Genomic DNA, 27,821 nt, shown 5'->3' with positions numbered 1-27,821 from the left:
GACAGCCAGGTTACTGAGCCCAGGCTCGTTGGAGAGCAGCGCCTCTCGGATCTCAGCCTACTGGGCAGGGGTTAGCTGATCTGAGAGGGGAATTGATTCCGGCGAAGGGCCGGCCCAGTCTCAGGGAATAGATCCACGAGTGGGTCATCTTCCTGCTCCTCCCGCTGGCCACAGATGGCCAGTACCAAATTCTCCCTGTCAAAGTATGGCTTCAATCACGTTGACATGGTACACCCAGTGGCTGTGAGCCCAGTTAGACAGTTTCACTACATAGTTTACCTCATTCAGCTGTTTGATGACCTTGAAGGACCCATCCCAGGCAGGCTGTAGTTTGTTCTGTGGATATGACGAAGTGGGGTTTTATTTATCTTGTTATGTTGCGTGCGAGTCTTACTGTCCTGTACTAATATTGTGTGTACCTTAGTTTCCCAGTGTAATGCACCAATACTTAGCTGGTGGGAATTGGGAGTGTGATTTTGCGGAGGCCCTCAGGGCAGGTGAGACTGCCCAGCTATTTGCATCTATGTAACCTGAGACCCAGGAGGGGGGTGCGGCCAGGTGACACCTTTGGCCTGCGAAGTGAGACCAAGAAGGAGGAGGGGCATCAAGGGGAGCGTCCCAGGTCAGGTGGCTGGAGGCTGGCAGTCTGCCTCGGGAGACTGGAAAAGGGGAATCCAGGGCGTCTGGCCCAGGATTCCCAAGATGGACTTGGCTGAAAGGCACACATGTTTGTAATAGTTACGTCTGTTCTACGCCGTGTTCCTGTCAACGAATAAACCTTCTGTTGTACGCTGGCTAAGAGTCACCTCTGACTGCAGAGTTGGGGTGCAGGGCCCTCTGGCTTCCTCAGCAGCCTCGCCTGGGCAGACTTGCTGCGGGAAGCGCCTGGTGAGGAAGGGGCTGCTGAATGCTCCAAGGTAAGACCCAGGAAGGTCGAAGCTCTGTAAGCTTCTTGCCCTGGAGACAGTATGCTCAAAGAGAGGAGGCATGCTAGACCAGAGTCCTGCCTGGCTTCGTAGGGAGCAGTTCCAGAGCATCGCCCGGTGACTCCGGGACAGCTGGTGCAGAGGTGGGATCAAACTGCACCCCGTGGACAGAGCATCCTGCAGTAAGTGACTGGGGAGCAATAAAACAAAGGGGGATTAGCGAGAGATGGGCATGCTGGAGGCTCTGAGAGGTGCAATTCCAGGAGGCGGAGGAGCCTCCGGCTTAACCCCCAAGAAAGAGTGGACCCCTGAGAGTGGCTGTCACACTGAAGGGGTTCCTCCCAGGGATTGTGGGGAGCTGAGAGAGTACAGGCCTGTGAGTCCATGACCCCTTGGGAACAGCATGGAGATGGCCTATACCCATGTCCTTAAGAAGGACATTGTAGAGCTGTGCAGAGAGAGAGAGAGGGCCGCGCCTTGGAAAATTCACCAAGACACAGCTGATTGCCCAGTTGGAAGAGAATGATCACTCTAAGGAGCCAGTTCCTGAGAGAGAGGCTGGGAGCAGCCAGGCAGCCCATCTCTCCGACCAGCAGGGGATCTTCCCGACCGAGTTCCCCGTTGGTGGAGCTGAGACAGTTGGAGTTGGAAAAGGGACAGAAACTGAAAGAGCTGGAGGACCAGGAGAAGGAATGGGAGGACCGTCAGAGACAGAGGCAGCATGAACTGGCGATGGCAGAGCTGAGAAGCAGAGAGACCCCTACCGTGGTGAGTGCGGACGGGCCCAGGCTAGCTAAGCCCATAGGGAACTCAGATATAAGAGTGCTGCCACAGTTTAAGGAAGGGGATGATAGAGGTGCCTTCTTCACTGCCCTTGAGAAGGTCTGCAATGTGCACCAGGTTGACCCTGCAGACATCTTTGGCATCTCACCCCCTTACTGGGTCCCAAACCCACAGAGATGTTCAGCCAGATGGATGAGGTGGAAGCAAGGGACTATGAACTGTTCAAACAAGTCCTGCTGCGCAAGTTTGAGCTGACCCCCCGAGGCGTACAGGAAAAGGTTCCTGAGTGTGCAGAAGACCCAGGGGGTGACCTATCTGGAACTGGTCACGCTGATTGGGAAATACACCCGCAAGTGGGTGAATGGGGCGGGGCCCAGACCAAGGAGGACGTGATTGAATTATGGAGCTGGAGCAACTGTATGAACTCTGCCCCCCTGACCTGAGGATGTAGTTTGCAGACAAGAGGCCGAAGGACCTGTGCCACGCAGGGCTGCTGGCGGATGAGTTTGTAGTTAGCAGGTCGGGCACTGGAAGGGAATCCCAGGGGGACAGGCCCACGTCAGTGCAGAAGGTGGGGAGGGGGGGGGTCACCCAGGGGCTTCCCTGAAGGAAGTCTTGGAGAAATCCCTCCTGAGAGGCACAGCCAATACCAGAGCTGACCCACCAGCCCCTGGAGACCAACGGGACCTGAGGTGTAATTACTGTGGGCAGGGGGGCCACAGATGGGCCCGGAGCCAAAAGCTCAGGGACAGAATGAGCAAACCGAGCCCTCAAAGGGGCTGGATCCCCAGGCAGGTGGGACTGGCAGTTTAGCAATGGCCCAAGAGGGAGAAGTCTTCCAGGCCAGCTCCTCGGGGAGGCTTGATGCTCAGTGTACAGGGTGGGTGTGGGGCGGCCCCTGAGGAGCGAGTGCCTCATTCCCCTGGAGGTGGATGGGAAGCAGGTCACTGGGACTTGAGGTGACACTGGCCCGGCCCGAGGTGGTGGCCCCAAACCGGCTGGTGTCCAACACCTACCTAACCCTGATGGGTGTCTGCGAGCCCCCATTTAAGGTACCCATGACCAGGGTACATCTGAAATAGGGGGCCAAGGAGGGCCCCAAAGATGTGGGGGTGCATTATCAGTTGCCTACCGAGGTGCTGATGGGGGGGGGTGACCTGGCAGATTGGCCGGGCAGCTCCCAGAGTGCCCTAGTCATCACCTGTAGCCAGAGCCAGCGAAGGGCATTCTGCCCTGACATGGGGGGCGGTGGCCTGCCGGGGGTGCAGGTTCCTACCCCAGCGGGAAAAGAGTCATTGGGGACAGGACTTGGCGGGGCTGCGGCCTGGGACCCAGCCACTGAGAGGGAACAGGTCCTCATCCCTTCCCCAGCCGCTGAATTCCAGGCCGAGCTGCGGAAAGATCCCTCTTTAGAGAAACTAAGGGAACTTGCTGGCCACAGCCCGGCAAAACCCCTGGGGGTAGGCTGCCTGGAAAGATTCCTGTGGGAGAAGGGATTCCTGTCTTGGGAATGGGCTCCCCAAGGGGAAGTGGAACTGGGGGAGGGGGGGGGGAAGGGAGGAGATCAGGAGACAGCCAGTGGTCCCCCAGAAGTACTACCGCAGGCTACTGTACCTGGCCCATGCTGTCCCTCTCTCGGGATACCAGGAAATCCAGCGCACCAGGCAGAAGCTGCTACAGAACTTACACTGGCCTGGGATCTTTGATGCCATCCAGCAGTACTGCAGGTCCTGCAATCCCTGCCAGAGGGTGGGGAAGGCCCAGGACAAGGAGAAAGCAGCTTTGAGGCCCCCGCTCATCATAGAGGAGCCTTTCCAGAAGGTGGCCGTAGACATAGTGGGACCCCTCAGCAAGGCAATTCGGACAGGGGAAAAAAATACATTCTGGGGGTGGTAGATTTCGCTACTCCCTATCTTGAGGAGGTGGCCTTGTCTGTTTTCAGCAGAGTGGGGGGTTCCCCAAGGAGCTCCTTACAGACCAGGGCTCCAATTTCACGTCAACTCTGCTCCGGTGCTTGTGGGAGAAGTGTGGGGTCCGACGCACCTGGGCCTCAGCGTATCACCTTCAGTCCAACGGGCTGGTGAAGAGGTTCAATGGGACCCTAAAGATGCTGCTGAAAACCTTCATGAACCAGCACTCACAGGACTGGGACAAGTTGTGATGTTATTGATATAATCTGGGACCATATAGGTCATTGTTGCAACCAAGGTCCTGTAGTGACACCAAAGCTGGTATAAAGGAGGTCAAATAAGGTCTCTAAGACAAGGTTCTGGTTTGCTGGTTATGTTTATGCTATCTGGATGCATAGATCATTGTTGTATTTAAAGTTAGAAGTATTGGCTCTATACTGTCTGTATTTCATAATTATGCTGTGCTTCTGGGTGACACCCCAGACAGGTTAGTGTCAGCTCTGCCTAGCTTGCTTGATGGCCCCTTAAGGACCACCGGCTATACAACTGACCCATTGAGAGAAGGCAAATATGCCTTGCAACTCAGCAATGTAGGGAGGGACTTGCCCATGTGACTCCAGACTCCATTTTGCTGTAATTTTCCATAGTAAGGACAAAGAGGTGTTCTTACACCTGGAAAAGACTATAAAAGGCTGATGCCTCATCTCCATCTCGTCTTCAATCCTGCTTCTTACCTCTGGAGGGACTTTGTGTAGAGCTGCTGTTTGTAGCAAAGGACTGATGACCCATCCCAGCTGGGGATGTACTCCAGAGACTTGATTTGAACCTGCAGCTTAGTCTATCACGGCTACAAGCCTGAACCAAGAACTTTGCCATTACTGTATGTCATTGATTCCATTTAACCAATTCCCTCTCTCATCTATATCTTTTTTCCTTTTATGAATAAACCTTTAGATTTTAGATTCTGGCAACAGCGTGATTTGTGGGTACGATCTCATTTGTATATTGACATGAGTCTGGGGCTTGGTCCTTTGGGATCCAGAGAACCTTTTTTTCTTTTACTGGGGTATTGGTTTTCATAACGAGTGGCACTGTTGGTGATACTGGGAAACTGGAGTGTTTAAAGGGAACTGCTTGTGTGACTTGTGGTTAGCCAGTGGGGTGAGACCAAAGTCCTCTTTGTGGGGCAGGTTTGGTTTGCCTTAGAGGCGGAAAAACCCCAGCCTTGGGCTGTAACTGCCCTGTTTTAAGCAATTTGTCCTAAATTGGCACTCTCAGTTGGGTCCTGCCAGAACCAGCATCGTTACAGTGGCGTAGTCGTGCTAGGATCCACAGAACCAGGTCAATTAAGCTCTGGGTCAGAACCCCACGCGATCCAAATTTGAATTTTGGGATTGAGAGTTTGGTTGGTTAAAGAGCAGTTGCAACGGGTAAGCAAAGAGCATATGAGGGCCTTGGCAAAGAAGCCCTGGAAGATTTGTGTTCAGAAAAGGGGATAAGCTTTAGAAAGAAAGCTACAAATCAAGAACTGAGAGAGCTGTTAATGGCCAGTGATCCGGGGGCAAGAGCGCAGCCCTTACCGGCGGCTACAGAAGATGCAGAAAAAATGAGAGTACAGAAGGTAACAAATAAACTGTAACTTGAGCATGAAAGGAATCTAGCAGATCTTTGATTGCTGGAAAAAACCAAAAAACAGCTGAATTAGAAAGAGAAGCTGATAAGAGAGAAGAAAGAGCTCGTAAGGGGCGTCTGGAGCTGCTGGCTGCGGAGGAGAAAGCTCCACAGATGGAACAGGAGACGGCCAAACTTCAGCTCCAAGTAATGGAAGAGTGGAGCACCTGGTGCTCCACTTCCCCACCGCCACAAGCAAAACTGGGAAAGGACGTGTCCCATTGACAATGATACTGAGGATAGAGAGGAGTTTTTGTCTACCTTTGAATGCCTCTGCAATCTGTACCAGATCCCTGATGATCAGCGAATGCCTGTCCTGCTGGCCAGACTGACTGGAAAAGCCAGGGAGGTATTTAATGGACTGGGGGAACAAGAAGCCTTGGATTATGAGCGGTTTAAAGATTCTGTGTTAAGGCCGTTCAAGGTTACTCCTGAATCTTACAGAGTTAAGTTTAGAAAGTTTAAAGTGTCTAATGATTGCACTTCTGTAGAATGTGCTCATAAGCCCATGGGCTTTGTTAAAAAGTGGGTTGTGGGAAGCAAAGGCGCATGGGAGTTTTGAAAAACTGCTGGATTTAATAATTTTGGAACAACAGTTCTTGGACATTGTGCCTGACCACGTGAGAGCAGCTGTGTGTGATAGGAACCCTGAGTCAGTCCTACGGGCTGCAGAGATTGCGGGTGCCCATACCCAAAACAGGGCTCGAGGAGGGTATAAACCCCCAGGGAAAACTAATCACCATTCTGCCCAGTTCAAGGGGGTGGGGGGAGGGGAGGAAAAGGATTTAAAAGTAAACCTGGCGCTGACTAGTCTAAAGGAGCTCATGGGGGCCCAGAGGATAGGAACTCTCACCACAAGAATAAACAGGTTAAATGCCATCACTGTGGTGTGCTTGGCCACATGAGACCAGATTGCCCGACCCTGAAGGGCAGCCCAAAACCAGCAACCCCAAATGCCACGGTAAATGCTAATCCTGTTATAAACTCACAGGCAAGCCACACACAGCCCACCGTTGGTGCCCTGTGTGCAAATGCTGTTTCTGTGGTCTCTGAAGAATTTGACCTTAAAACTCATATTAAAGCTAAATATGGGGAAAATAATGCAGAGTTTATTACCAGTGCAGAAGTGAATGGAGTAAGGTGTATGGCATGGAAGGACACCGCAGCCGATATTACTTTGGTTAAAGCAAGTCTTGTCAGGGAGGAAGATTATTGGCCAGATGAAAGTGTAACTGTTGTAGCCTCAGCTGAGTATTTTGTCAGGGCGTCTTTGGCTCAAATCCACCTGAAATGGAAGGGATTTGAGGGCACCATGGTTGCGGGAGTAAAAAACACAATCCCTAAGGATCTTATGATTGGAAATGATATTAGAGCTATGTTCAGTCAAGTTAGCACAAACCAGGCACAGGAGAGGTTGTGTCTAAAGTTGTGTCTTTGGAAGGTTTTTCCAAAGGTTTGTCTTTGGAAAGTAGTAGTTTGGCTGTGAACGAAGTTTCTGAATGTCTGCCTGCCTGCCTAATGTTTCAGAAGTGAATCTGGAATTAGATCAAGCACAGAAAGATCTCATTGGTCAGGAAAATGTTTCTCAGGAGCAGCTTAAAGTGGATGGACAGATGGAAGCCCCAGCTGAGGGAGGAAAGGGTAGATTTTTAAGGGGTAATGAATTGGTGGCTAGTACAGCTTATACAAGTGAACCTGAAAAGGGTAACTCTCATTTGCAGACAGTAGCTCAGGGTAGTGAATAGAGCAGCAGTTTATCTGTTGGGAGTGGAAACGTGTCTGGTAAAGAAAGTTTGGATGAGCCTAGACAGCCTTGTGAGCTGATGGCTTTATCTAGTCAGCAGTTTGGGAAGGCAAGGATAGCGGAAAATGAGGGCCCCTACACCTTACTTGTTTCCTGTGGGGAGAATTGTGACAGTGAAGGAAATGTGCCTGTGTCCGTCAGGGGTATTTTAACTTGCCTACGGAGGAATCTACCTCGGTCTCCAAGCAATTGTCTGTGAACAGCCCTGCGTGCCGGGACAAGGGAAATGAGATCCCAAGCTGCGTGTTTGGAAAAGGAGAATGCGGCTCCGGCTCTTCTTTGTGAAGCAGACAGAAGGTGCCTTTCAGCCTGTGATGGTTGAAGATAGTGCAGTGGTCTCAGAGTTGGTTCTGGATTCAACTAAAGCCCAGGAAGGGAATGGTCCTAAGTTTGTGTCTGCTAGGGAGAATGGCACTGTAACTAGGTTGCATCCAGTTAGCGTCTTAGCAAAATCCCAGAGACCGGACAATTCTGGTGCTTGTATTTTACCTGTTGCTAATGGGTGGTTGGAAAAGGATGTAGCAATTCTGTCTGATCAGGGTGATATCCTAGCCAGGACACCAGGAGAGCAGAAAGGTGATTTGATCATGTTACCTACTGATGGTGTGGAAACTTGTGGCAAGAAGGAAAAACTTCCTGAACTTGTGTGTGGCTAGCTTGTTGGAAAGACACTAGTGTTGGGACAGGAATGTCTCCATGCTAATTCCTTAAATGAGCAGTCTGTGCTTCAGGGTGTGACAGATTTGGTTACTGGTGTTTCAGAGCAGAACAGTTTTATGGCTGAATGCTTGAGGCCGGCCACAGGGGAGAGCAAGCAAACTCTCACCCTCAGCCTCTTGGGATTTGTGTGGTCTCTCTTTAGGACAGAAGTCCAGTCTTAAAATTGGTAGCAGCTAAGAATTTAAAAGCTAGTGTTTGCGTTGATGCAAATTACCTGACTGACTGGGAGAAGACAGACTTGCTAATAGCTGTTAGCACAGACAGCGCACCCAATCAGCCAGGGAATTCTGTTAAGCAAGAGAAATCAGGATTTAAACCTTCAGGACATGGAGGAAAGAGAGTACTTACTTTTGCAAAGGGAAGCCCCACGTTAACCCTAAAATGCCCAAACCCCAATGGTATGGAGCCAAAGGTGTGGCATAACAAACAGGATTGTAAATGGACACTTGCAATGAATTTGTTCTTATTGCTAACGGTAATTTTTGTAACTGATGTGTTGCTATTACCAAGAACTGTAAAAATGTGCAATGTGCCTAATCTGGCGGGGGCGAGAAAAAACAAACAAAACACACCACCTTGAACATGTTAAAAGAATTACATGAGAACATACTTTATGTTAAGGGCCTTGTTAAACTGATAATTCACAGTTGATGCCTGTGAACAGTATTGGAATTTTCAACGGGGGAAAAGACATTCCAAACCTAATGTGCTGTATGAAAAGGGAAACCGAGGCATACTACCACACTGCTGTCACGGCTAAATGCCAGGATTCCTATACTATAGACAACATTAATCTCTACATAGACTTGATGTTAACTGGGTTCCAAACATTGGCCAGAGCTTGTATGGATAAAGTAGCTATGTTCTTTAGCATTTGGCAAAAGAAAATGAAACATACAGAAACCATGCTGCAAGAGCAGATCCAATCCATTATTGTTCTAACCAAGTTTTACCTTGAGTTTGTAAAGAGATTAAATCAGGTTATTGAACGGGACTTGGATAAACCATTTGTTTTACACGAATACGGCTTCTAACCCAATACTAGCTGTAGTGAGACGGAACCCAAGGATGGGGGGCTCTTGGGATGTAGTCAGTGATGTTGGTGTCATCCCTTCCTGCATCAGTTTTGCATTGGGGGTGTGACATTATTGATATAATCTGGGACCATACAGATCATTGTTGCAACCACGGTCCTGTAGTGGCACCAAAGCCGGTAGAAAGGAGGTCAAATAAGGGCTCTAAGACAAGGTTTTGGTTATGATTATGCTAGCTGGATGCATATATCATTGTTGTATTTAAAGTATTGGCTCTATACTGTCTGTATTTCAAAATCATGCTGTGCTTCTAGGTGACACCCCAGACAAGTCAGTGTCAGCTCTGCCTAGCCTGCTTGACGGCCCATTAAGGACCATCGGCTATACAACTGACCCATTGAGAGAATGCAAATACGCCTTGTAACTCAGCAAAGTAGGCAGGGACTTGCCCATGTGACTCCAGCCTCCATTTTGCTGTAGTTTTCCATAGTAAGGACAAAGAGGTGTTCTTACACCTGGAAAAGACTATAAAAGGCTGATGCCTCATCTCCATCTTGTCTTCAATCCTGCTTCTTACCTCTGGAGGGACTTTGTGTAGAGCTGCCATTTGTAGCAAAGGACTGATGACCCATCCCAGCTGGGGATGTACTCCAGAGACTTGATTTGAACCTGCAGTTTAGTCTATCACTGCTGAAAGCCTGAACCAATAACCTTGCCCTTACTCCAGTATCAGAGGGGTAGCCGTGGTTGCTGCTTTTTACAGAGTCAGACCGAGGCTCCTGGGGCACCTTTAAGACTAACAGAAGGATTGGGAGCATAAGCTCTCGTGGGTAAGAACCTCACTTCTTCAGATGCAAGATGACTTGCATCTGAAGAAGTGAGGTTCTTACCCACGAAAGCTTACGCTCCCAATCCTTCTGTTAGTCTTAAAGGTGCCCCAGGAGCCTCTGTTGCCATTACTGTATGTCATGGATCCCATTTAACCAATTCTCTCTCATCTATATCTTTTTTCCTTTTATGAAGAAACCTTTAGATTCTAAAGGATTGGCAACAGTGTGATTTGTGGGTAAGATCTGATTTGTATATTGACCTGGGGCTTGGTCCTGTGGGATCAAGAGAACCTTTTTTCTTTTGCTGAGGTATTGGTTTTCATAACCATTTGCCCCCATACCAAGTGGCACGGTTGGTGATACTGGGAAACTGGAGTGTCTAAGGGAACCGCTTGTGTGACTTGTGGTTAAGCCCGTGGGGTAGGACCAAAGTCTTCTTTGTCTGGCCGGTTTGGTTTGGTTTGCGCAGAGGTAGAAAAACCCAGCCTTGGTCTAACTGCCCCGTTTTAAGCCATTTGTCCTGAATTGGCACTCTCACTTGGGTCCCACCCGAACCAGTATTTACCCCAGCTGTTGTTCCCCTACTGGGAAGGGGCCCAGAAATCAACCGTGTTCTCTCCTTTCGAGTGGCTGTATGGGAGGAGAGTAAGGGGACCTGTGGACTTGTTGAGGGACGAAGGAGAGGGGAAGGCCTCCCCTGATGGAAAATCAGAAGTGGAGTATGTACTGACTTTCTGGGAAAAGCTTGCTGAGCTCATGGACTTGGCCGGGGAGAATTTAGCCAGGGCCCAACGTAAGCAAAAGGTCTGGTACAACCGCCCAGCGCGTTCCCGCTCCTATGCTACCGGGGACCAGGTGACAGCTCTCATTCCCATCAGAACGAACAAACTACAGGCTGCCCGGGACAGGCCCTTTAAGGTCCTCAAGCAGCTGAATGAGATCAACTATGTAGGGAAACCCTTGCGGCCAGAGTCAGGCGCCAGCACAGTGAGAGTCCATGAAAAGGTTACATTTCTTCTGGGATGATTAGATCCTCAACAGCTGAACACGTCTTTATGAAACTTATTCAACATAAGAATGGCCATACTGGGTCAGACCAAAGGTCCAGCTAGCCCAGTACCCGGTCTTCCACCAGTGGCCAATGCCAGGTGCCTCACAGGAAATGAAAACAACAAGTCATCATGCGATCCACCCCATCGCCCATGCCCAGTTTTGGGCAAACAGAGGCTAGGGACACCATCCCTCTTTCCAACAGATTTTGCAATTTAAAGCAGATTCACCCAGTCCCTTAACTGCCATCATAAAGACACACGTACATATGCTGGACGTGGACGTTAGAGAAGCAAACTTTTACATTCCTACCTTTCTTGTATGACTCTCCGGGCCAAATGTTTAACAGACCTCCTTAAAGGCTTCAACATTTGTAGGCAGATTTCTTTGCATGGCAAATTGATCAGTTACATGTAGTTTCTGGATTTGCCTAAGGCTTTGTGCAAATGCCAAGGTTTGGCCCTAAAAGATCTGTTAGCTAGCAGTCAACAGGAAACTAAAACCTACTTCTAAAGCAGATAACTAAGTTACCTATGGACTTTGAAATATTGGCCCCACCTCCTCAGTATCTACTGCCTGTCCATTAGTCCTTCCCAGAAGGTCAGTAACAAGAGTAGCCACTTTTATAAAGAAAATATGGGCATGCCAAGAAAAGACACCATCAAGGTGAGTTGTCCTAACCCCCTACAACAAGGTATCATGTGTATGTTAAATTGAGGGGAAGACAGTCCCTAAAGTAACAGATGTTTGTTTGAGACTTCCAGCTATGCACAACAGAAGCAGGAAACAACCCCCCTGCCCATCCCAGATGAAGCCCTGGCTGCAGCAATACATGCCTTTACCTTCCACTCTACTGCCTCCATCAGCCCAATCGAGATGAAGCTTCAATTGGTCCAGCATGCTGGCCAAACTCCTGACAGCATCACCTTGGCAACAGCTTATTAGGCCACGGTCAACGCTCTGGAGTGTCTCCCCAGTGCTGGATTTGCTTTGCGGTCCTAGGCCTAATCTATAAAGCCCCAATAATGTGAGCTAGATCAGGGGCTCTGTGCAACCCTTCAAGAATACACCAAGCCACACAGGAAATATGACTGACAGAGCTTGGGGGGGGGCGGAAAAACAAAACAACAACAAGCCCAGCACTCACTGCACAAGTTACACTTCCCTCTGGAGCCGAGAGCCCTCGTCTGTGGAGCATCCCTCTGCTGGAGATCAGGAAGAGCCCATATATTTTACAAAATAAAATGTTGGAACATCCTTGAAGGCCTGCCCCAATAGAGGACAATGGGGCAACCGTCTATTTCTCGAATGGGACACATTTTGAAAATAGATCCCAGAGGGCTCCTTTCTATACCGCAATGAACAATTCTTGTTTTAAATAGAATGGTGTTAGCCACCTATATAAAGTACTAGAGCGATGGCTGTTTTACTGTTGGCTAGTGTAGATACATACCCAGCAGCACTTGGCCATGGCACCAGCTGCACTATTACCTAGTGCTTCTATTTTGTGAATTACACTGGGGGGGAGGGAGGGGGAGGGGGATGTGATCCTTTATGTAGGTTTATTTTCTTGTTTGGGGAATCACGGCTTGCTATGCCAGTGAACAAATGAGTCAGGGGATCTCAGGTCTCTTTGCACGTATGGAATAGGCACATGTATGTATGTATGTATACATACAAATGAACTGATGTCTGCATGAATATGTTCTGCTTCACCCCAACCCCCCTACTTTTTGCAGTCCAGCATCTTGAGAGTGACAAACACACAAGCAATTCTGAACCATGCAGGTTATGACCTCAGACAGTTAGTGAGCTGGTGAAAAAGGAGTATTTAAGAAAGCATATAATTACAGGAAAATTTAAATGCCACAGTTTTTGGCAAGAGTAGTTAAATCGGGGCTAAGGAAACTGAGGCATTTAGACATACATGCATACCTGGTTGGATGGTCTCTACACTATGCTGTTTAAGACCCTTTATCAAGACTTTCCATTGGCATTTATACCTGGGAAGAGGAAGAGTTCTGATCTTAGGTTGAAATAATCCTGGGAAATGTAGTTCAGCAAGGGACTACAATCATTTGCATTCGCTGAATTGCAGCATCAAGTCTGTTCTATTATTCTGAGCTACAATGGCTCAGAACTACTCTACCACAAAAGACCCCACATTCCTTCTGCCTTTGAAGAACATAATTAGGGCACTGACAAACATTTAGCATCAGATTTTCAAAAGGTAGAATGGTGGGAGCTGGCAGGTATGGAGCACTTTTGAAAGTCTGGCCGCTTCACTAAAGCGCCCAAATGGGAACCGAGCTCTTGAAAATGTGGCAACAAGGGATCAATTCTGCTACAGCACATACGTCCGCTGTCTTAGTAGTAAAGTTTCTCACTGGATTCAGGGGATGACTCATGGAATGAAAGTAAAGGAGAGAGGAAGCCAGCCCTTAATGCACAGAATGGGCCTTTTCTAGTGTGGAGTTTATTTATTGTTCCAAGGCAGCACAATTTATGTAGAATTAAAACAAACAAAGACAACCTACAACCAAATTTGGGCTAGGCCAGGAGCTAAGTAAATTCAAAGGTTAGCAGCACAATTATTTATATGACTTACCAGCAATACTTATCCCATCCAAAAAAGAAGAAGTTCCAAGTAGGCAATCTTTGAGTTCATTTTGTATGACATTTCTTCCAAAGGACCTACGGAATAGGGAAGTAAACATTTCAAAAGCACGTGCAACCTGGAGTTGTTCCCCCACCCCCTGAACCGTGTATCCAATATGGACAAAGTAAATCACTTCATGTTAACTTGCTGTTGAAAGAATCCCTTCTGCAGAGAGGGGTCTAGCAGCACATGTACTCACGCAATATAGAAGTGGCCAAGGTCAGTCAGTCAGTCAGTCATTTACTGTTCACCAAAGGTGCTGTCATCAGCTGGATGTAGACTAGGGCTGAGATACAGTGCTTGCCGTGAGGGGTAGGAAAAGAGAGAGCAGACAAGGAAAACTACAAAAGTGTAGTTGTTTCAGACACGCTGCAATTAAAGGAATTTAAGAAAAAGCATTGTAACAGGGTTTACTCACCACCCTGCACTGCCTCATGGCCAGGCATGGCATCACGGTATCCTTGTGGGGTAGCAGCCCTTGTCAACAGTCACTCTGGGGCTGTGGTGGTTTCTTTTAGATAACTCACCCCTCCAGCCAGGGCACAGTCTTTAGTGTGGATGGCTGACCCTGGAAGGAACAGACTAAAGTTCTAAACTCTCTTCATAGAAATCAAAAGCTTCCAGCCTCTCCACAGCTCTTCTTCAGCAAGGTCACATTCAGACTGCAGCCCCCTTACTGGGCTCAGCTACCCTTGTACACCACTTGCTGAGGGCTGGTAGGGGAATCCAGTCCCAATCTCAGTCTCAATTCTGGGTTACAGCCCAGGGCCCTGGACTGCACAACCAAGTCAAATCCTCTACCCATAGTGCAGTTTTCCATGCACCATTTCCTTCCTCACCTCTTTCCTTCCCTTCTCGGTCTCCCAATCTGTCCCCTGGGTGCTCACTCAAGCCCCTGCAGGCACCTTTTGACTCTCTGCATTCTCTTTCCTCCAGCCCTTCCTCAGCTGGGCCCACTCAGTAGTTAAACCTGGGATCACCTAATTTCTCTCAGGTGGGGCCCATTCTGTAATCAGGGCTGGCTTAGTCAGAGGCTCTCTATTATTATCTCAGAGCTCTGGATGAGCTCTGAGAGTTGATCTCTCTCTTTCCATATATATATAAAAAAATTATTGTCAGGCTTTGGCTCTGATCCTCTTACACCAATCACTGTAACTGACTTCTACTCTGGGTTATCTGTTTTCTTTTCATGCTATTGGGCCAGCCAATGGTGCCATGCTGCATTCCATGAGCTGAGGATCTGCCCATTGGTCTCATGTTGGGCCAGATTCTCTCCCCCTTATGTTGACTAGTACAACACCCCACAAGCAAGCCCCATTGAAATCAGTAGTTAGTAGAGTGAGGTATTACTCAGTGTGAGTAGGGGTGACAGAATCTTGCCTATTATGTCTAACTAGTCTTTCTACACGTAGCAATATCAATTAAAGGCTGTTTTCTAAAGATTACACTTTTAAAAGTAGATTTTTCTCCCTGCCTAATGCAGCTGCCATCTTGTCCTTAAGATGCAGCATGTTACAGTCACTCTGTTTTCTCGGTCATGGAAAATTTCTCTTTGTTCAGTCTTTGGGCCCAATTCTGAGAAGTGCTCAGCACCCACTAGTTCAGTGGGAGTTCAGGGTGATCAGGACCTTGCAGGAAGTGGTTAGTGTCTCTTAGGGTTAAGCCCTTTCTTTGATGTTTTTCCTTGACCTGAAATGAAAACAAATCTAGACCGAAGAGTATGTTTTACTCTGTGAGTATGAGCATGAAAAACATCCTTCCTGAGACGTGGAATCACCTTTCCCATAGCTTGGCGGTTCTTCACCTTGTGTAAGATTTTGTGTTTAGGTAACAACTATAGCACCTCGGTCTTGTCTATTTATGTCCTTCTGCTTGTACGTCAGTCTGTGTTGTGATTAGGGTGACCAGCTGTCCCGATTTTATAGGGACAGTCCCGAATTTGGGGTCTTTTTCTTATATAGGTTCCTATTACCCCCCCACTCCCTGTCCCGATTTTTCACATTTGCCGTCTGGTCACCCTAGTTGTGATCCTGTGTGTCATATCAGTGCACTTGCATTTCCTCATACATTATACAAAGAAGTATCAGACAGATGTTCAAGGAGCAGATTTATACCACACAGATTTATACCTGGGGAGAACTGATGCATTCTGACTTGCATATTTAGTCTATGTTTTTGAAAGTCAGAAAATGTCAACATAAAAGCTAGTTTAACATTTGATTATTTTCCAAATGTCAGTTGCATTGATGCTGCAATTATCTGCGCATTTGACCATCACCAGCGTGAACCCACAGTCAAGTAACCGAAAACAATCACCCCACTAAATATGAAATTGGTCTTTTGTGAAAGGAGTTGTGCGGAAGGGTTGCCACGTTGTCAGAAGTTCAGACGAATATAGGCCGAGATGAGCTTTTCTTTTAGCCAAAAAGTTCCCCGAGGTTGGAAAGCCCCTCAAGAGAAATTAGGATTAAAGGGGTTTAGTTGATGGCCCTTACTGGTTATCTAACACAGTTTTGGTCTAACAGGGAGATGAAGCTATCCATAAAAGGAAAAGTACAGGCAAGCTTGACAGAGACCGAGAGAGAGAGGAAAAGGAGGAGAAATGATGTGGGAAATAGGCCATGACATTTGTTACGGTGCCATAATTGTTAGATGAACAGTAGGAGTAAGGGAAATATAGAAGATAATTATTTAGACCTAGTGGGAAGATCTGTTATTTTCTAAAAGGTATTTCTAGACTGGACAGCCCAACAGCGTTTGGCATTTTATAAAACCTCTAGCTTGGTGAAACAGTTTTTATATTGGTGTCAGGACAATAAAGAGAACAGTGTCTAGTAGAATGGAGAAAACATCCTCCCCAAAACAGAAATGGTGGAACAGTAAACTGGGTGCCTTGTATAAATATACAGGGATGAACGCGAAGAAAAAAGACACTAAAAATTGTGAAAAGAAACCACCACAGGAAAAATCCGTCTCTCGCTTAGCAAGAAAATGAGGCGAGAAACACAGAACACATGGGACCAAATGGGGCCACCTCTCATCAAAGCTCAACAATCTGGCTTTGGGTGGACTGTTTTGCCCCTCAGCCTGCTGGGTTGCCAAGGAATAGCTGCAGTGGTGCTCTAGTGGTAGAGACAAATGGGGTTCCTATACACCTCATCCATTGGTTGTCACCTACTACAGCACAGAGCCGTCTAGTGGCTACACCCGCAGCCCTCCATTCTGTTGCAAAGAAAGGCACGACAAGAGTTCAAGGGCATAGAGACTTCCCAGCACACACCCTGCTCTCAGCACAGTACCACTATTCTGCTTGTATTCTGGTCTGGTATATAAACAGAGGATAGGGCAGCATGTGTGACTTAATATAGTGGTTGACTAGTTTCTAAAATGTTTGGCAAAAAAATGTTTGGGAGGTTTCCTACTCTAGGAGGTGCCGGCTTTCATTCTTTTCCACAGCAAAACTGAGCAAAACGGAAGGATGGGTAATCTGATTTCATGAGGTCTTGCCCAAGAAAAGCAAGTATGTCTTAGACCACTTCACCTTTTTACATTGTAGAGACAGTCTCCCTTTGTACAGCTTATAGCCGGTCTACAGTATCTTCTATCCTGAGATGCAGGACTGAAGGAGATAGGCCTGGGAAATACTTGAGTAACTGCAACACATTTTCAGTGTGTATATTTTCCTCTCATAATGCGCTTGAACTGTTTTAAGCATTTTGCTCAATTTTACATAAGGTGGTTACATCTTTACAAAAGGAAATATGATTGTATGTATAATGTACACGTACAATGTAGCATGTGCAATATAAAGTGATGCTCCCTGGCCAATGCAATGTTATAACAAATATATACATGTGGGACTCAGTTATGGCTCTAAGAGTGGGACGGGGGAGCTGCACTGCCTGAGTGGTGGAGGTACAGAACATCACACTATGAAAATGTTACATTTCTTCTGGGAGGATTAGACCCTCAATAGCTGAACACATCTTTATGAAACTTGCGGCCACCGTCGATACCGCCTCTGGCCTTGCAGCCAAGCAAGTCGGTTTGTACAGCTTTCCTCTGGGTGTCTTCTTAGGGAAACGACCCAGACTATCTACACCTACATGCTGAAATGGAACCTCAATTATGGGGAGTGGCTGGAGAGGGGCCTTGACCTGGTCCTATTGCACCTGGGAGCCATACAAACTCTTCCTCAAAGTCTAACGTCTTCATTACGCCTATAGTGCAGAGGAGAACCTCCTGACAATCATTCCATCACACTGTTTTTAAGCTGTGCTATGTGGAAGAATCTTTTCATCTACTTAAGAGCCATTTGAGGTTATCCATCATCTATGACTTTAGGTCTTCCTGTGGGAAAGCCAGCCACAGGTAGATAAAAGGGGAGGAAAACACCACCAATACATCCCCACTTAAGCTCACCTTTATCATCCCACTAGCAGGCTTTCATCATAGAAATAGATGACCCGATGACTTCTGCACGGAACACAAAATCTTTCCACACAAAGCGCCTGAGTGTCCGCATCACTTCTAGGGCTTTGTGAGACCTGCCTTCTGGTCCCGATCAGCGTGGTTCCATTACAGCCACCCTGCCAGGGCTGCCCCAGGCTGGAACAATGGGTGCTGGGGGTGTGAAGCTTTAAGTAATAAGAGCCACCGAAACATGGTCTCATCGTATACTGGGTTTGCAGTTTTGTTCATTTGCTTTCAGTACCCCGCAACATCTTCCCCTGGGATTTCACCCTGGTGTGGAATACAGATGCCCAACACCGCTGGAAAATCATGGGAGAATGGGGAGCATAGCCCAGGACAGTCTGGGGGCTCTGCTAAGTCTGTTTTCTCTGCTTTGCAGTGTGTCTTTCAAAAATTTGAAGCAAAAATCTCAAATTTCTTATAAAAGTGCAGGAAAACTTGGGAGACTCTAACCAAATTAATGTGCAGAAAAATGTTTTCATGGTTTCTTCGTGTGATTTTTCTTTTCTTGTTGAATTAAAACACATTTCTCTGCAATGATGGAAACTCCAGCACAACAGTCTGCGCTAGGGCTTGAGATCCAGAAAATGAAACGTGACCACAGGAAGGGAAGAGAATTAAACAAACCAGAAGAATTCCCCTGCCCAAGCAAAGGGGAAGGCAAATGTTAAAAGAGAAGGAACCAGCAAAAGTGGTGAACACTGAATTTCAATTTTTAAAAAAATATTTGAATTCTTTCATCCCAGGGACACACTTGGTAAAAAAATACCTAATGTGACTTCTCTGCATAACCTCCTTCTGACCACATTGGAAATCATAGTCATCCATGTGGGTACCTCTCTAGCATGTTTTATTATCCTAATTGCTCATCCTGTTTTATGATTTATTCTCAATTTTTCACTACTGTCAGCTACTTGGAGTGATCAACAGGACATGATATTCACACCTTTCAACTACATCTATTCCTCAGCTCCGGTAGGAATATTAAGATCGGGAAATAACAATTAGTTAAGGTTTCATTTTCTCAGAGCACACTCTCTCCTATAGTTTCACAGAAGGAAGAGACCGACGGTTTGTGCTGTCTACATTTTAAATGTGCCGTCTAAATTGGAGGAAATGGTTAAAGTTGAGATTTGCCAATATTTTTGAGGGGCCTAAACCTTTCCTCCAGAGACCCCCCTGTCCCTAATCACCCCTAGGACTCCCACGGTCTATCCAACGCCCCCATTCCCCATCCCCCGACTGCCCCGCCCCCCAGAGCCTCTGAACCATCCAAACCCCCCACTCCCTGTCCCCTGACCCTCTGCCCCTTATCCAACCCCTCGGCCCCGGCCCAGCACCTTTAACACACCGCTCAGAGCAGCGTGTCGAAGCCAGACACGCTGATGCGCCGATCCGCCGGAGCGCGCAGCCCCGCCCCCCAGAGCGCTGCTTTACCGTGTTATATCCGAATTCCTGTTATAACGGGTCGCCTTATATCGGGGTAGAGGTGTACTTCCCCTCCACCCCTAAAGTACTCTGACTTCTACATATGTAGTGTGTTTCTATTATGATCAGGGTTGCTATTCATTCATCTGTCCTCATGAGAACTATTTCTAGTATTTCAAGGTTTGAGAAGCTTCCTAGAGACTTTAAAAAAAAATATGAACATACTAAATGACTTGCGAGCTTATGTGTGGAAGAGATATTTTCATTTAATTTATTGAGATCAATTCAATGAAAATTATATTTTTTCCCTTTGTATTTCAACCATTCCCTATTTCATTTCAGCTCCGGCTGCTGCAACTACTGAGGTTAAAACAGAAGGATGCAGTGGAATCCCTCCTCTCTGCTGATTCTTCCCACGGTGACTTCTAACACTCCAGAACGCTTGACGTGTTATGCGATACATTCACTCTGTCCTCATCATATAGCGGAGCTTGAGAAGTTTCCTAGAGACATTTATAAAATATGTGAACTGAGCATAAGACTTGTAAGATGATGAGGTGTAGAAAGATATTTTCATTTCATGTATTGCCGTTAATAAAGGGAAACATTTATTTTTCCCTTTGTGTTTCAACCAACTCTCATTTCATTCCAGCTGAGGATGCAGTGACTACAGAGCTTAAAACAGTTGGAGGAAATTGTATCGTGCAGTGGATTCCCTCCTCTCTACTGATTTTTCCCACAGTGATTTCTAAGGCTCCAAAATGCTTGACCTTGTATTATGCAATACACTCACTCCACAATGGCAGGTTTCAGAGTAGCAGCCGTGTTAGTCTGTATCTGCAAAAAGAACAGGAGTACTTGTGGCACCTTAGAGACTAACAAATTTATTAGAGCATTCTTAGTCTCTAAGGTGCCACAAGTACTCCTGTTCTTTTCACTCCATAATGAAATTCCAACTGTCCATATTACAATTTATGTGATAATACTCTGTTGATTTACTCAAAGTTTAAATTGCAAAATGAAGGATATCGATGCAAAAAAGTTACAAGAAAATTAAGAAAGGGTTAAACCTTAAACATTGTTGACATAATGTGTTTGCTATATATTTCTGTGGTTCAACTCTTCTCTGATCAAAATCTCATGTCTGAATTGTAACAGGCAGCTTAAGCACAGTATAACAGCATAACAAATATGAACTGGAAAAAACTTTGCAAGAAAAAAGATGTGCATAATTTTCCTCTAATGTCAGAACGAAGGGAGAGATTTCAGGTGGCCCCAAGGGGTTTTCAAGCCTCGAGTGTCTCTGAAGGGGAACGGCAAGGTGGCAATCTGGGAAATCTTCCTGCTGCTTTTGCAAAAATCTCTCTGAAACGACCTGAGGTGAGAGTTCCATTCAGATATTCCAACACAGACTCATCAGCAAGTTGGGCATGCGGAGACATGTTTGGTTGCAGTGATGGAAAATGGGACTCTCTGACCAGGAGGTAAGGACCATAGGCGTGCGCAGCACATTGCATTAGGGTGTGCACCCAGGGAATTTTTTTTTTTTTTGAAAGGCGAACATCATAAACGGCTGGGTGTGGGAGGGGGTGCTGTGTGCGGGAAGGGGCTCAGGGCAAGGGATTGGGGGGCAGAGGAGGGGGTGTGGGATGTATGAGGGGGCTCAGGGAAGGGGGTTGAGGTGCAAGAGGGGGCGGAGTGCGGCAGGGGGCTCAGGGCAGGGGTTCAGGAGGGGTGCAGTGTGCAGGAAGGGGCTCAGGGCAAGGGATTGGGACAGAGGAGGGTGTGGGATGTATGAGGGGGCTCAGGGAAGGGGCTTGGGGTACAGGAGGGGTGCGGAGTGCAGGAGGGGGCTCAGGGCAAGGGATTGGGGGCCAGGGTGTGGCAGGGGGCTTAGGACAGGGAGTTGGGATGCAGGAGAGGTGCGGCAGGGGGCTCAGGACAGGGAGTTGGGGTGCAGGAGGGGTACAGGGTGCAGGCAGGGGGCTCACGGCAGGGGGTTGGGGGCAGGAGGGGGCTCAGGGCAGGGGGTTGCGGGGCAAGGTGCAGGCAGGGGGCTCAGGGCAGGGAGTTGTGGGGCAGGGGTTGGGGGGCAAGGTGCAGGAAGGGGGCTCTGGACAGGGGGTTGGGAGCTCAGGGCAGGGGGTTGGGGTGAGAGGTGCAGTCAGGGGACTCAGGGCAGGGAGTTGGGATGCAGGAGGGGTACAGGGTGCAGGCAGGGGGTTCAGGGCAGCGGGTTGGGGGCAGGAGGGGGCTCAGGGCAGGGGGTTGCGGGGCAAGGTGCAGGCCGGGGGCTCAGGGCAGGGAGTTGTGGGGCAGGGGTTGGGGGGCAAGGTGCAGGAAGGGGGCTCAGGACAGGGGGTTGGGGAGAGAGATGCAGGCAGGGGGCTCAGGGCAGGGAGTTGGGATGCAGGAGGGGTACAGGGTGCAGGCAGGGGGTTCAGGGCAGGGGGTTGGGGTGAGAGGTGCAGGCAGGGGGCTCAGGGCAGGGGGTTGGGAGCTCAGGGCAGGGGGTTGGGGTGAGAGGTGCAGGCAGGGGGCTCAGGACAAGGGGTTGGGAGCTCAGGGCAGGGGGGTTGGGTGAGAGGTGCAGGCAGGGGGCTCAGGACAGGGAGTTGGGATGCAGGAGGGGTACAGGGTGCAGGCAGGGGGTTCAGGGCAGGGAGTTGGGGTGAGAGGTGCAGGCAGGGGGCTCAGGAGAGGGAGTTGGGGTGCAGGAGGGTAGGCTGTTTGCAGGCAGGCCCGGGGCTGGGGATCTGGGCTCCCCCGCCCTGGCAGGCAGGCTCGAGGGCCGGGCAGAGGGGGCCGGGCTGGGCGCTTGGGGCCAGGCCGGGCAGAGGCAGCCAGGGTGGATCGCAGGGCGCCGGGCTGCTCCCAGGGCTGGACTCAAGCCCGAGGGTGCCGGGCCGGAGTCCCCGAACAGCGCCGGGGAGCGGAGCTCGCAGCCGGGCTGCGGGAGGGGGCCTGTGGGCCGGGCTCGCCCCCTGCCCCGGGCCTGCTGGCTCCCAGGCCCCACTTAAGGTGGGCTGGGCTCAGGGGCGGCCTGACCCCCCGGGTGGTGCCCGGGCCCCTGGCCAGCGCGGGGAGCCGCAGGCGGGTTTGGGACCCTGGGCGCTGGAGGGGGGCAGCTGCCTTGGGGCGGGGAGCTGGGGCAGCACCCCCGCGGGCCACCTTAAGCGGCTGTGTTGGTGCTGCCGGGTGGGAGGCTGCCAGGGAGCACATGGGGCTGTTAAAGCAGCCAGCCCAGCCCTGGGGAGGGGGAGCCCGGCTCAACGGGGTGCAGGCCGGGGGCTCAGGGCAGGGAGAGGGGGTGCAGGAGAGGTTCGGGCTTACCCGCAGCGGCGCGCTCCCTGCCTGCCAGGGCCCCATGCCGGGCCGCTCCCGGGGGAGGGGAGGGGAGGGGCGGGGCAGCACAGGGCTCTGCACGCTGCCCTTGCCACGCCTCCAGGTACCTCCCCTGAAGCTCCCATTGGCCGCAGTTCCCCGTTCCCGGCCAATGGGAGCTTCGGGAGGCGGTGCCTAGAGCAACCCCTTACCCCCAGAGACATGCTGCCCTGATGGCTGCTTCGGAAAGCAGCGCGGGGCCTGCGGCACCACGGGGGGCAAATCCCGCGGGCCGGATGCAAAGCCCCGAGGGGCCAGATCCGGATCCGGCCCATGGGCATTAGGGTGTGTGCCCGGGCCCACCCCGTGCGCACGCCCATGGTAAGGACCTATAGTTTCCCAGGCTGAAAGTGAAGAGAGACCAATTTCTTTCATAAGAGACAAGCACTTCAGCCTCAGTGCTAGCAGGAGAATCCATGTGGAATGATGGGGTTTTCAAATCTAGGACAAACTCACAAAGAAGTTTAGAAATTTAAATACCAACATTTTTAGAAGTACTCATCAAAATCAAGTAATATTTTATACAGGATTTAAAATGAGATGCGGTGGAATTTTAAAAGCTGTTACTATTTATTCTATCTGTGCACTGTGACAATCGTTTCAGATCATTTTACGCCATTTGTAACAGGATCTTTAGGTCAGTCATTTATTTATTGTTCCTATTTATGTAATTACTGTAGGCATTTGTTTCTGATGAATAAATAATTATTTTATATAAAATGGCAACCTATAGCAATAATGAGTTGAATTAAATACCTATTGAACCAAAAAGAAAAAAGGAGAAGAGAAAAGCCCTGTAATTGTTCAGCCTTAAAACCCCAATTCCAGAGAGTACTTATGCACGTGACTAACTTAAAGTATGTGAGCCATCCCACTGCTGTTAGTGCTCCAATCAGGAACATGCTTAAATACATTGATGAATCAGTGTCCCAGTTCACAATAATTCCATATTAAAAATCATAGTTACTGAATGATAATTAGCCTTTCCATTCAAACAGACCCCACGCCACACCTGAACTCTGCCACCTTTTCCTATTCTACTTTTTACCAGGTTATTTTTCCCCAGAAAACCTTGGCCATTTGGATGTTTGGTGTAGTAGACGGTTGTATTGGAAGAGGCTAGATTGGTGCCCTTTCCCCCACTAAGCAAGAGTGCATGCATCCCTTAATACATATCAATTGTTAGTTTGTAATTAGCCTGTCCATACCCCATCCATCAGGTTTATGTGCATTCACATACCCTCTCCCCCCACCCAAATCAAATCAGGTTTGTATGTATCCAACACCTACGCACAATACACTTACTAGCACTGCCCCCACTATTAAGTTTGTGCTCGCATGCACTCTTATCAGCTTTGTGCCCCCACCGCCTGATCCCATTACCTTTGTGTGCACCCAGATCCAATTCATTCTTGGGCATACACCACAAACAAAATTACATGTGAATAATGAGAGCAGGAAGAGGCCATTTTGTATTAGGATTATCAAAGTTTCTCTTTGTCACCTCTAAAATGCAGCTCCCCATTTGGTGGAATACATCAATCAGTTACTACTGGAATGGGGATAGGAGAGGCGGAGCAGGGGTGGAGTCGGGCCAGGGCTGGGGGTAGAGGGGGCTTGAGCACCCACCAGCGCCACTAGAGTCTGCGCCTATGGGGGCTACCCCTTTTGCCCTCCCCCTACCGGCCTAAAATCAAGCTTGTGTGCTCATGGACTGCATGTTCCACCAACAGCCAGTTTTATGAGCACAGTGCGTCAAAATTGCAGTTGTAATGTGAATAATGACTAAAAGTTACCCTAAACCCAATAATTTAAAACGATTTGAAAAACAAAACAAAACTAGCCCTTAGACCAGACCTAGTGAGGATCTACCTCTCTACCAAATCTGGGTACGTAGACAGTATTCTGAAGAGTTGCTAGCACTGCCTAGGACAAATTTAAGCCAGACACTAAAACTGGAGATTTCTTATTTAAAAGTTTTTAAAAGAAGTCAAACAGCCACTACGTTAAATGTTCCAATAGTATAAAAACAAATTGGGTGTGAGTTCTCACAATGATTGTCAATCTCCCTTTAGAGAAAAAACAGGAACATATTCCCCACTGGCAATCCCTTTCATAATGCAACCGAAAATACGGAGTTGCTAATAGGAGCCTCTGTACATTCAAAGTCAACAGATGGCGCCACTGCAGAAGCCTTTGCTTGTCTTTCCTCTGGGGTTCTAAAACAGTTCTGATGTGGGCCTAATCTTACAAAAATTGTTCTATGGACCATTTCCTCACCTCTTCGAGATCAGGTAACGCCTTCGTGGCAGGTACAGCAAATGCTTCCAAAGAAAAGTAGTACTAGGAACATATTGACAGTAATTTCAGTACTAGGAACGTGAGATCTGCCTGCTCACTGAAGACCACCATCAGGTCCTCCATGTGCCACCACCGATACATAAACCTCAACTTGGGACCTGCTGGTTTAGAGGCACGTACAAGGAGTTAACTCTTACAACAAATGCCTATCCTTTCTTATGGTGCAGGTTTTTTTCAGTAGCTGTGCCTATCGGTAGTAGGAGTTCTTTCCTGCTCAAGTCTCTCTGCCTTCTTTCATTCCTTGGTGGAGTGGAAACCTACAGGTTATATTGACAAAACACAATTACATTAAAATGAGAGCAAAAAACAACAACCAAAAACAATAGACTGTATAAACAAGTCAAGGATTATAAACAGATTGGTTCACAACCTCCAAGATGTATCCCCCTCTCTGGTGGTACATGGCAGTAACAGAGCATGTGGGAGCCATACACGTTCTTCTTCAAAGTCTAACTAAATCATTACCCCTATGGTGCAGAGGGGAACCTCCCGCCAATCATTCCATCACACTGTTTTTAAGCTGGGCTACATATAACAAATGAATTCATTTCCTTAAGAAGCCATTGGGCGATTTCTATCATCTAGGATTTTAGGCCTTCCTGTGGGAAAGCCAACCTTAGGGGAATAAAAAGGGAGGAATACGCTACTACTAGATCCCCACTTAAGCTCGCCTTTATCCTACCATTGGTAGGCAGGAGGAAATAGTGACAGGTTTGTCTCCAGCTTTCATCCTAGAAAGAGATGAGGCTCTGGTTTCTGTACAGAACACAAGGTGTTTCCACACAACGTAATTTTTGTGCCACTGATATTGCAAGCTACGCCCACTAGAGCTGTACTAGCACTGTCCCAGCCCAATGTGTGCATGCTCGCTAAAGGCCCCCCACGTGGATCATAACTGTACGAAGAACAACCCAAGAGAAGTATGTGCAAAAGCATCTTACTCCAGGCACCTCATCTCACTTCCATGTGGCACAAGTAAGAGTCCCGTGCAGATGGCTCTATCCCTGCACGAATCCTCTGCAGCAGGCTCTGAGCAATTTGTAACTAACTTTCCTCAAGCAAGAGACTAGCCGTTTGCATATATGCTGCAGGGGAGCTGGAACTAGGGGCACTGGGGTGCCCAGCATGAAGTGATATTAGCAAGCGAATGCACGGTTTCCATCATACATGGGGTTTACAGTGTTGTTCAATGGCTTTCAGCATCCCCACTATAAAAATTGTTCCAGACCCCTGAATTGCTGTTACCATAGGTGCCAACCCCTTGGGGGCTCCAGGGCTGGAGCGCCAACTGAAAAAAATTAGTGGGTGCTTAGCACCCACCGGCAGCCAGCTCCCTCCCTCCCTCCCAGTGCCTCCCACCCGCCACAATCAGCTGTTCCACGGCGTGCAGGAGGCGCTGGGAGGCAGAAAGAGGAGCAGGGATGAGGCACACTCGGAGGAGGGGACAGAAGGGGGTCAGACGAGGTGAGGAGGGGGTGGGGTGGGGTGGGAAAAGGCAGGGCGGGGGTTGGGGAAGGGGTGAGGGCAGGACCTGGGGAGCAGCGGGGGCGGCAAGAGGCGGGGCAGGGGTGGGAGCTTAGGGGATGGGGGCGGGTGGGGCCGTGGGCAGAGTGGGGGGCGGGTTGAGTAGCCCTGGAACCCAGAGGAATCCGGCACCTGTGGCTGTACAGTAGTACAGATTTCCTGAAAAAGGTGATTTGGCTCCCCTCCCATTACCCTGTGTTTATTTTGTCACCTTAGCCTGTCCTAGTATTCACACTACTTATTTCCCTCTCTCCTCAACAGCTTCCCCTGAACTTCACCCTGGTGGGGAATACACATCTCCAACACCCACAGAAAGTAACCGGAGAATGGGAAACATTGCAGCCATGGCTATCTGGGGGGTCTGGTAAGTCGGCCAGAGTGGTGGAGGTACAGAACGTCACAGCATGAAAATGTTATGTTTCTTCGGGCAGAATTAGACCCTCACTAGCTGAGCACCATCTTTCGGAAGCCGGGCATCGGCGGGCGCCCCCCTCTGGCCTGGCGGCCATCGGCGGGCGCCCCCCTCTGGCAAGAGGTAAATAGAGATCTGTCCAGTTTTGGGAAGCACACCATTGATAAAGCTACTACCATAACATAAATGTTGGACTTTGTTGTCTTTTCTGTCTTCCTGTTTCATCATTCCAGAGTTATCCTTTCTCCTATCTGCAATGAACCAAACTTGGCCATAAGTTACACTTGCCCTCAGTTACTATTTGTCTTCAGTGGAGTTCCAGACCCAGATCTGAAAGAGGAATTTAGCCCCTAATAATTAGTCTCACAGTCTACTGATGCTTGGGCAGTCAACAGGGCGCATGCTCTTTCACTAGTTTTGGCCCTCTGCTTTTCTGTAAGTCTAATTGTTCTGTCTGCCACCATTTAAAATTCATTGCACAGCGTAGTGTAATTCCATGGTATTTAACTTCCATTCATCTCAACAGGCAGTTCTAGAAACTTAACTTTTAGTTACAAACTTAGCAGAAGTTCTTCAAAACTTGTAAATGAGAATGAATTGCAAAAGTTGCTCTTAAATATGGGATGAGGTGGGGGAACCCTCTTTATTCTTGTGCTGCAAATTATGCATTTGGAAGTTGGAGTTGCTATGGTTTAAATTTCAGTATCCTTTTCTTTGTCTAATTTAACTTCACCTCAGTCTCCATTAAGGAACTACGGACTGGCTTCTGGAGCATGTTTCTCTCTTTTATTTTTTCTTTTAATGTGCGTAATTTTAATAAAGTTCCTACCAACCTATTTCCTTTTTCTGGAA

General features: G+C 48.5%; 1 protein-coding gene and 1 long non-coding RNA gene across 2 annotated transcripts in view; one reads left to right on the top strand and one right to left on the bottom strand.

Moving 5' to 3' along the window:
- Positions 1-19,063, bottom strand: part of LOC135977741 (uncharacterized) — a 33,147-nt gene extending 14,084 nt beyond the window's left edge. Inside the window, exons 1-3 of the long non-coding RNA XR_010595193.1 lie at positions 17,810-19,063; positions 13,806-13,955; positions 13,337-13,422 (exon numbers count right to left, since the gene is read on the bottom strand). This is a non-coding gene — a long non-coding RNA (uncharacterized LOC135977741). The remainder of the gene's footprint in view (positions 1-13,336; positions 13,423-13,805; positions 13,956-17,809) is intronic.
- A 1,665-nt stretch (positions 19,064-20,728) lies between these two features.
- On the top strand, positions 20,729-27,007 carry LOC135977746 (collagen alpha-2(I) chain-like). Its single transcript, XM_065579007.1, has 3 exons — positions 20,729-20,772; positions 21,895-22,993; positions 26,819-27,007. Exons 1-2 carry the CDS (start codon positions 20,729-20,731, stop codon positions 22,844-22,846), a joined length of 996 nt encoding a protein of 331 aa, XP_065435079.1. The 3' UTR covers positions 22,847-22,993; positions 26,819-27,007.
- Positions 27,008-27,821: the final 814 nt, after the last annotated feature.

The sequence above is a fragment of the Chrysemys picta genome, unplaced genomic scaffold, assembly GCF_011386835.1.
Source record: "Chrysemys picta bellii isolate R12L10 unplaced genomic scaffold, ASM1138683v2 scaf22, whole genome shotgun sequence".
Lineage (NCBI taxonomy): Eukaryota > Metazoa > Chordata > Testudines > Emydidae > Chrysemys > Chrysemys picta.
The sequence above is the reverse complement of the archived record's forward strand: the minus strand, read 5'-3'. Positions and strand labels throughout refer to the sequence as shown.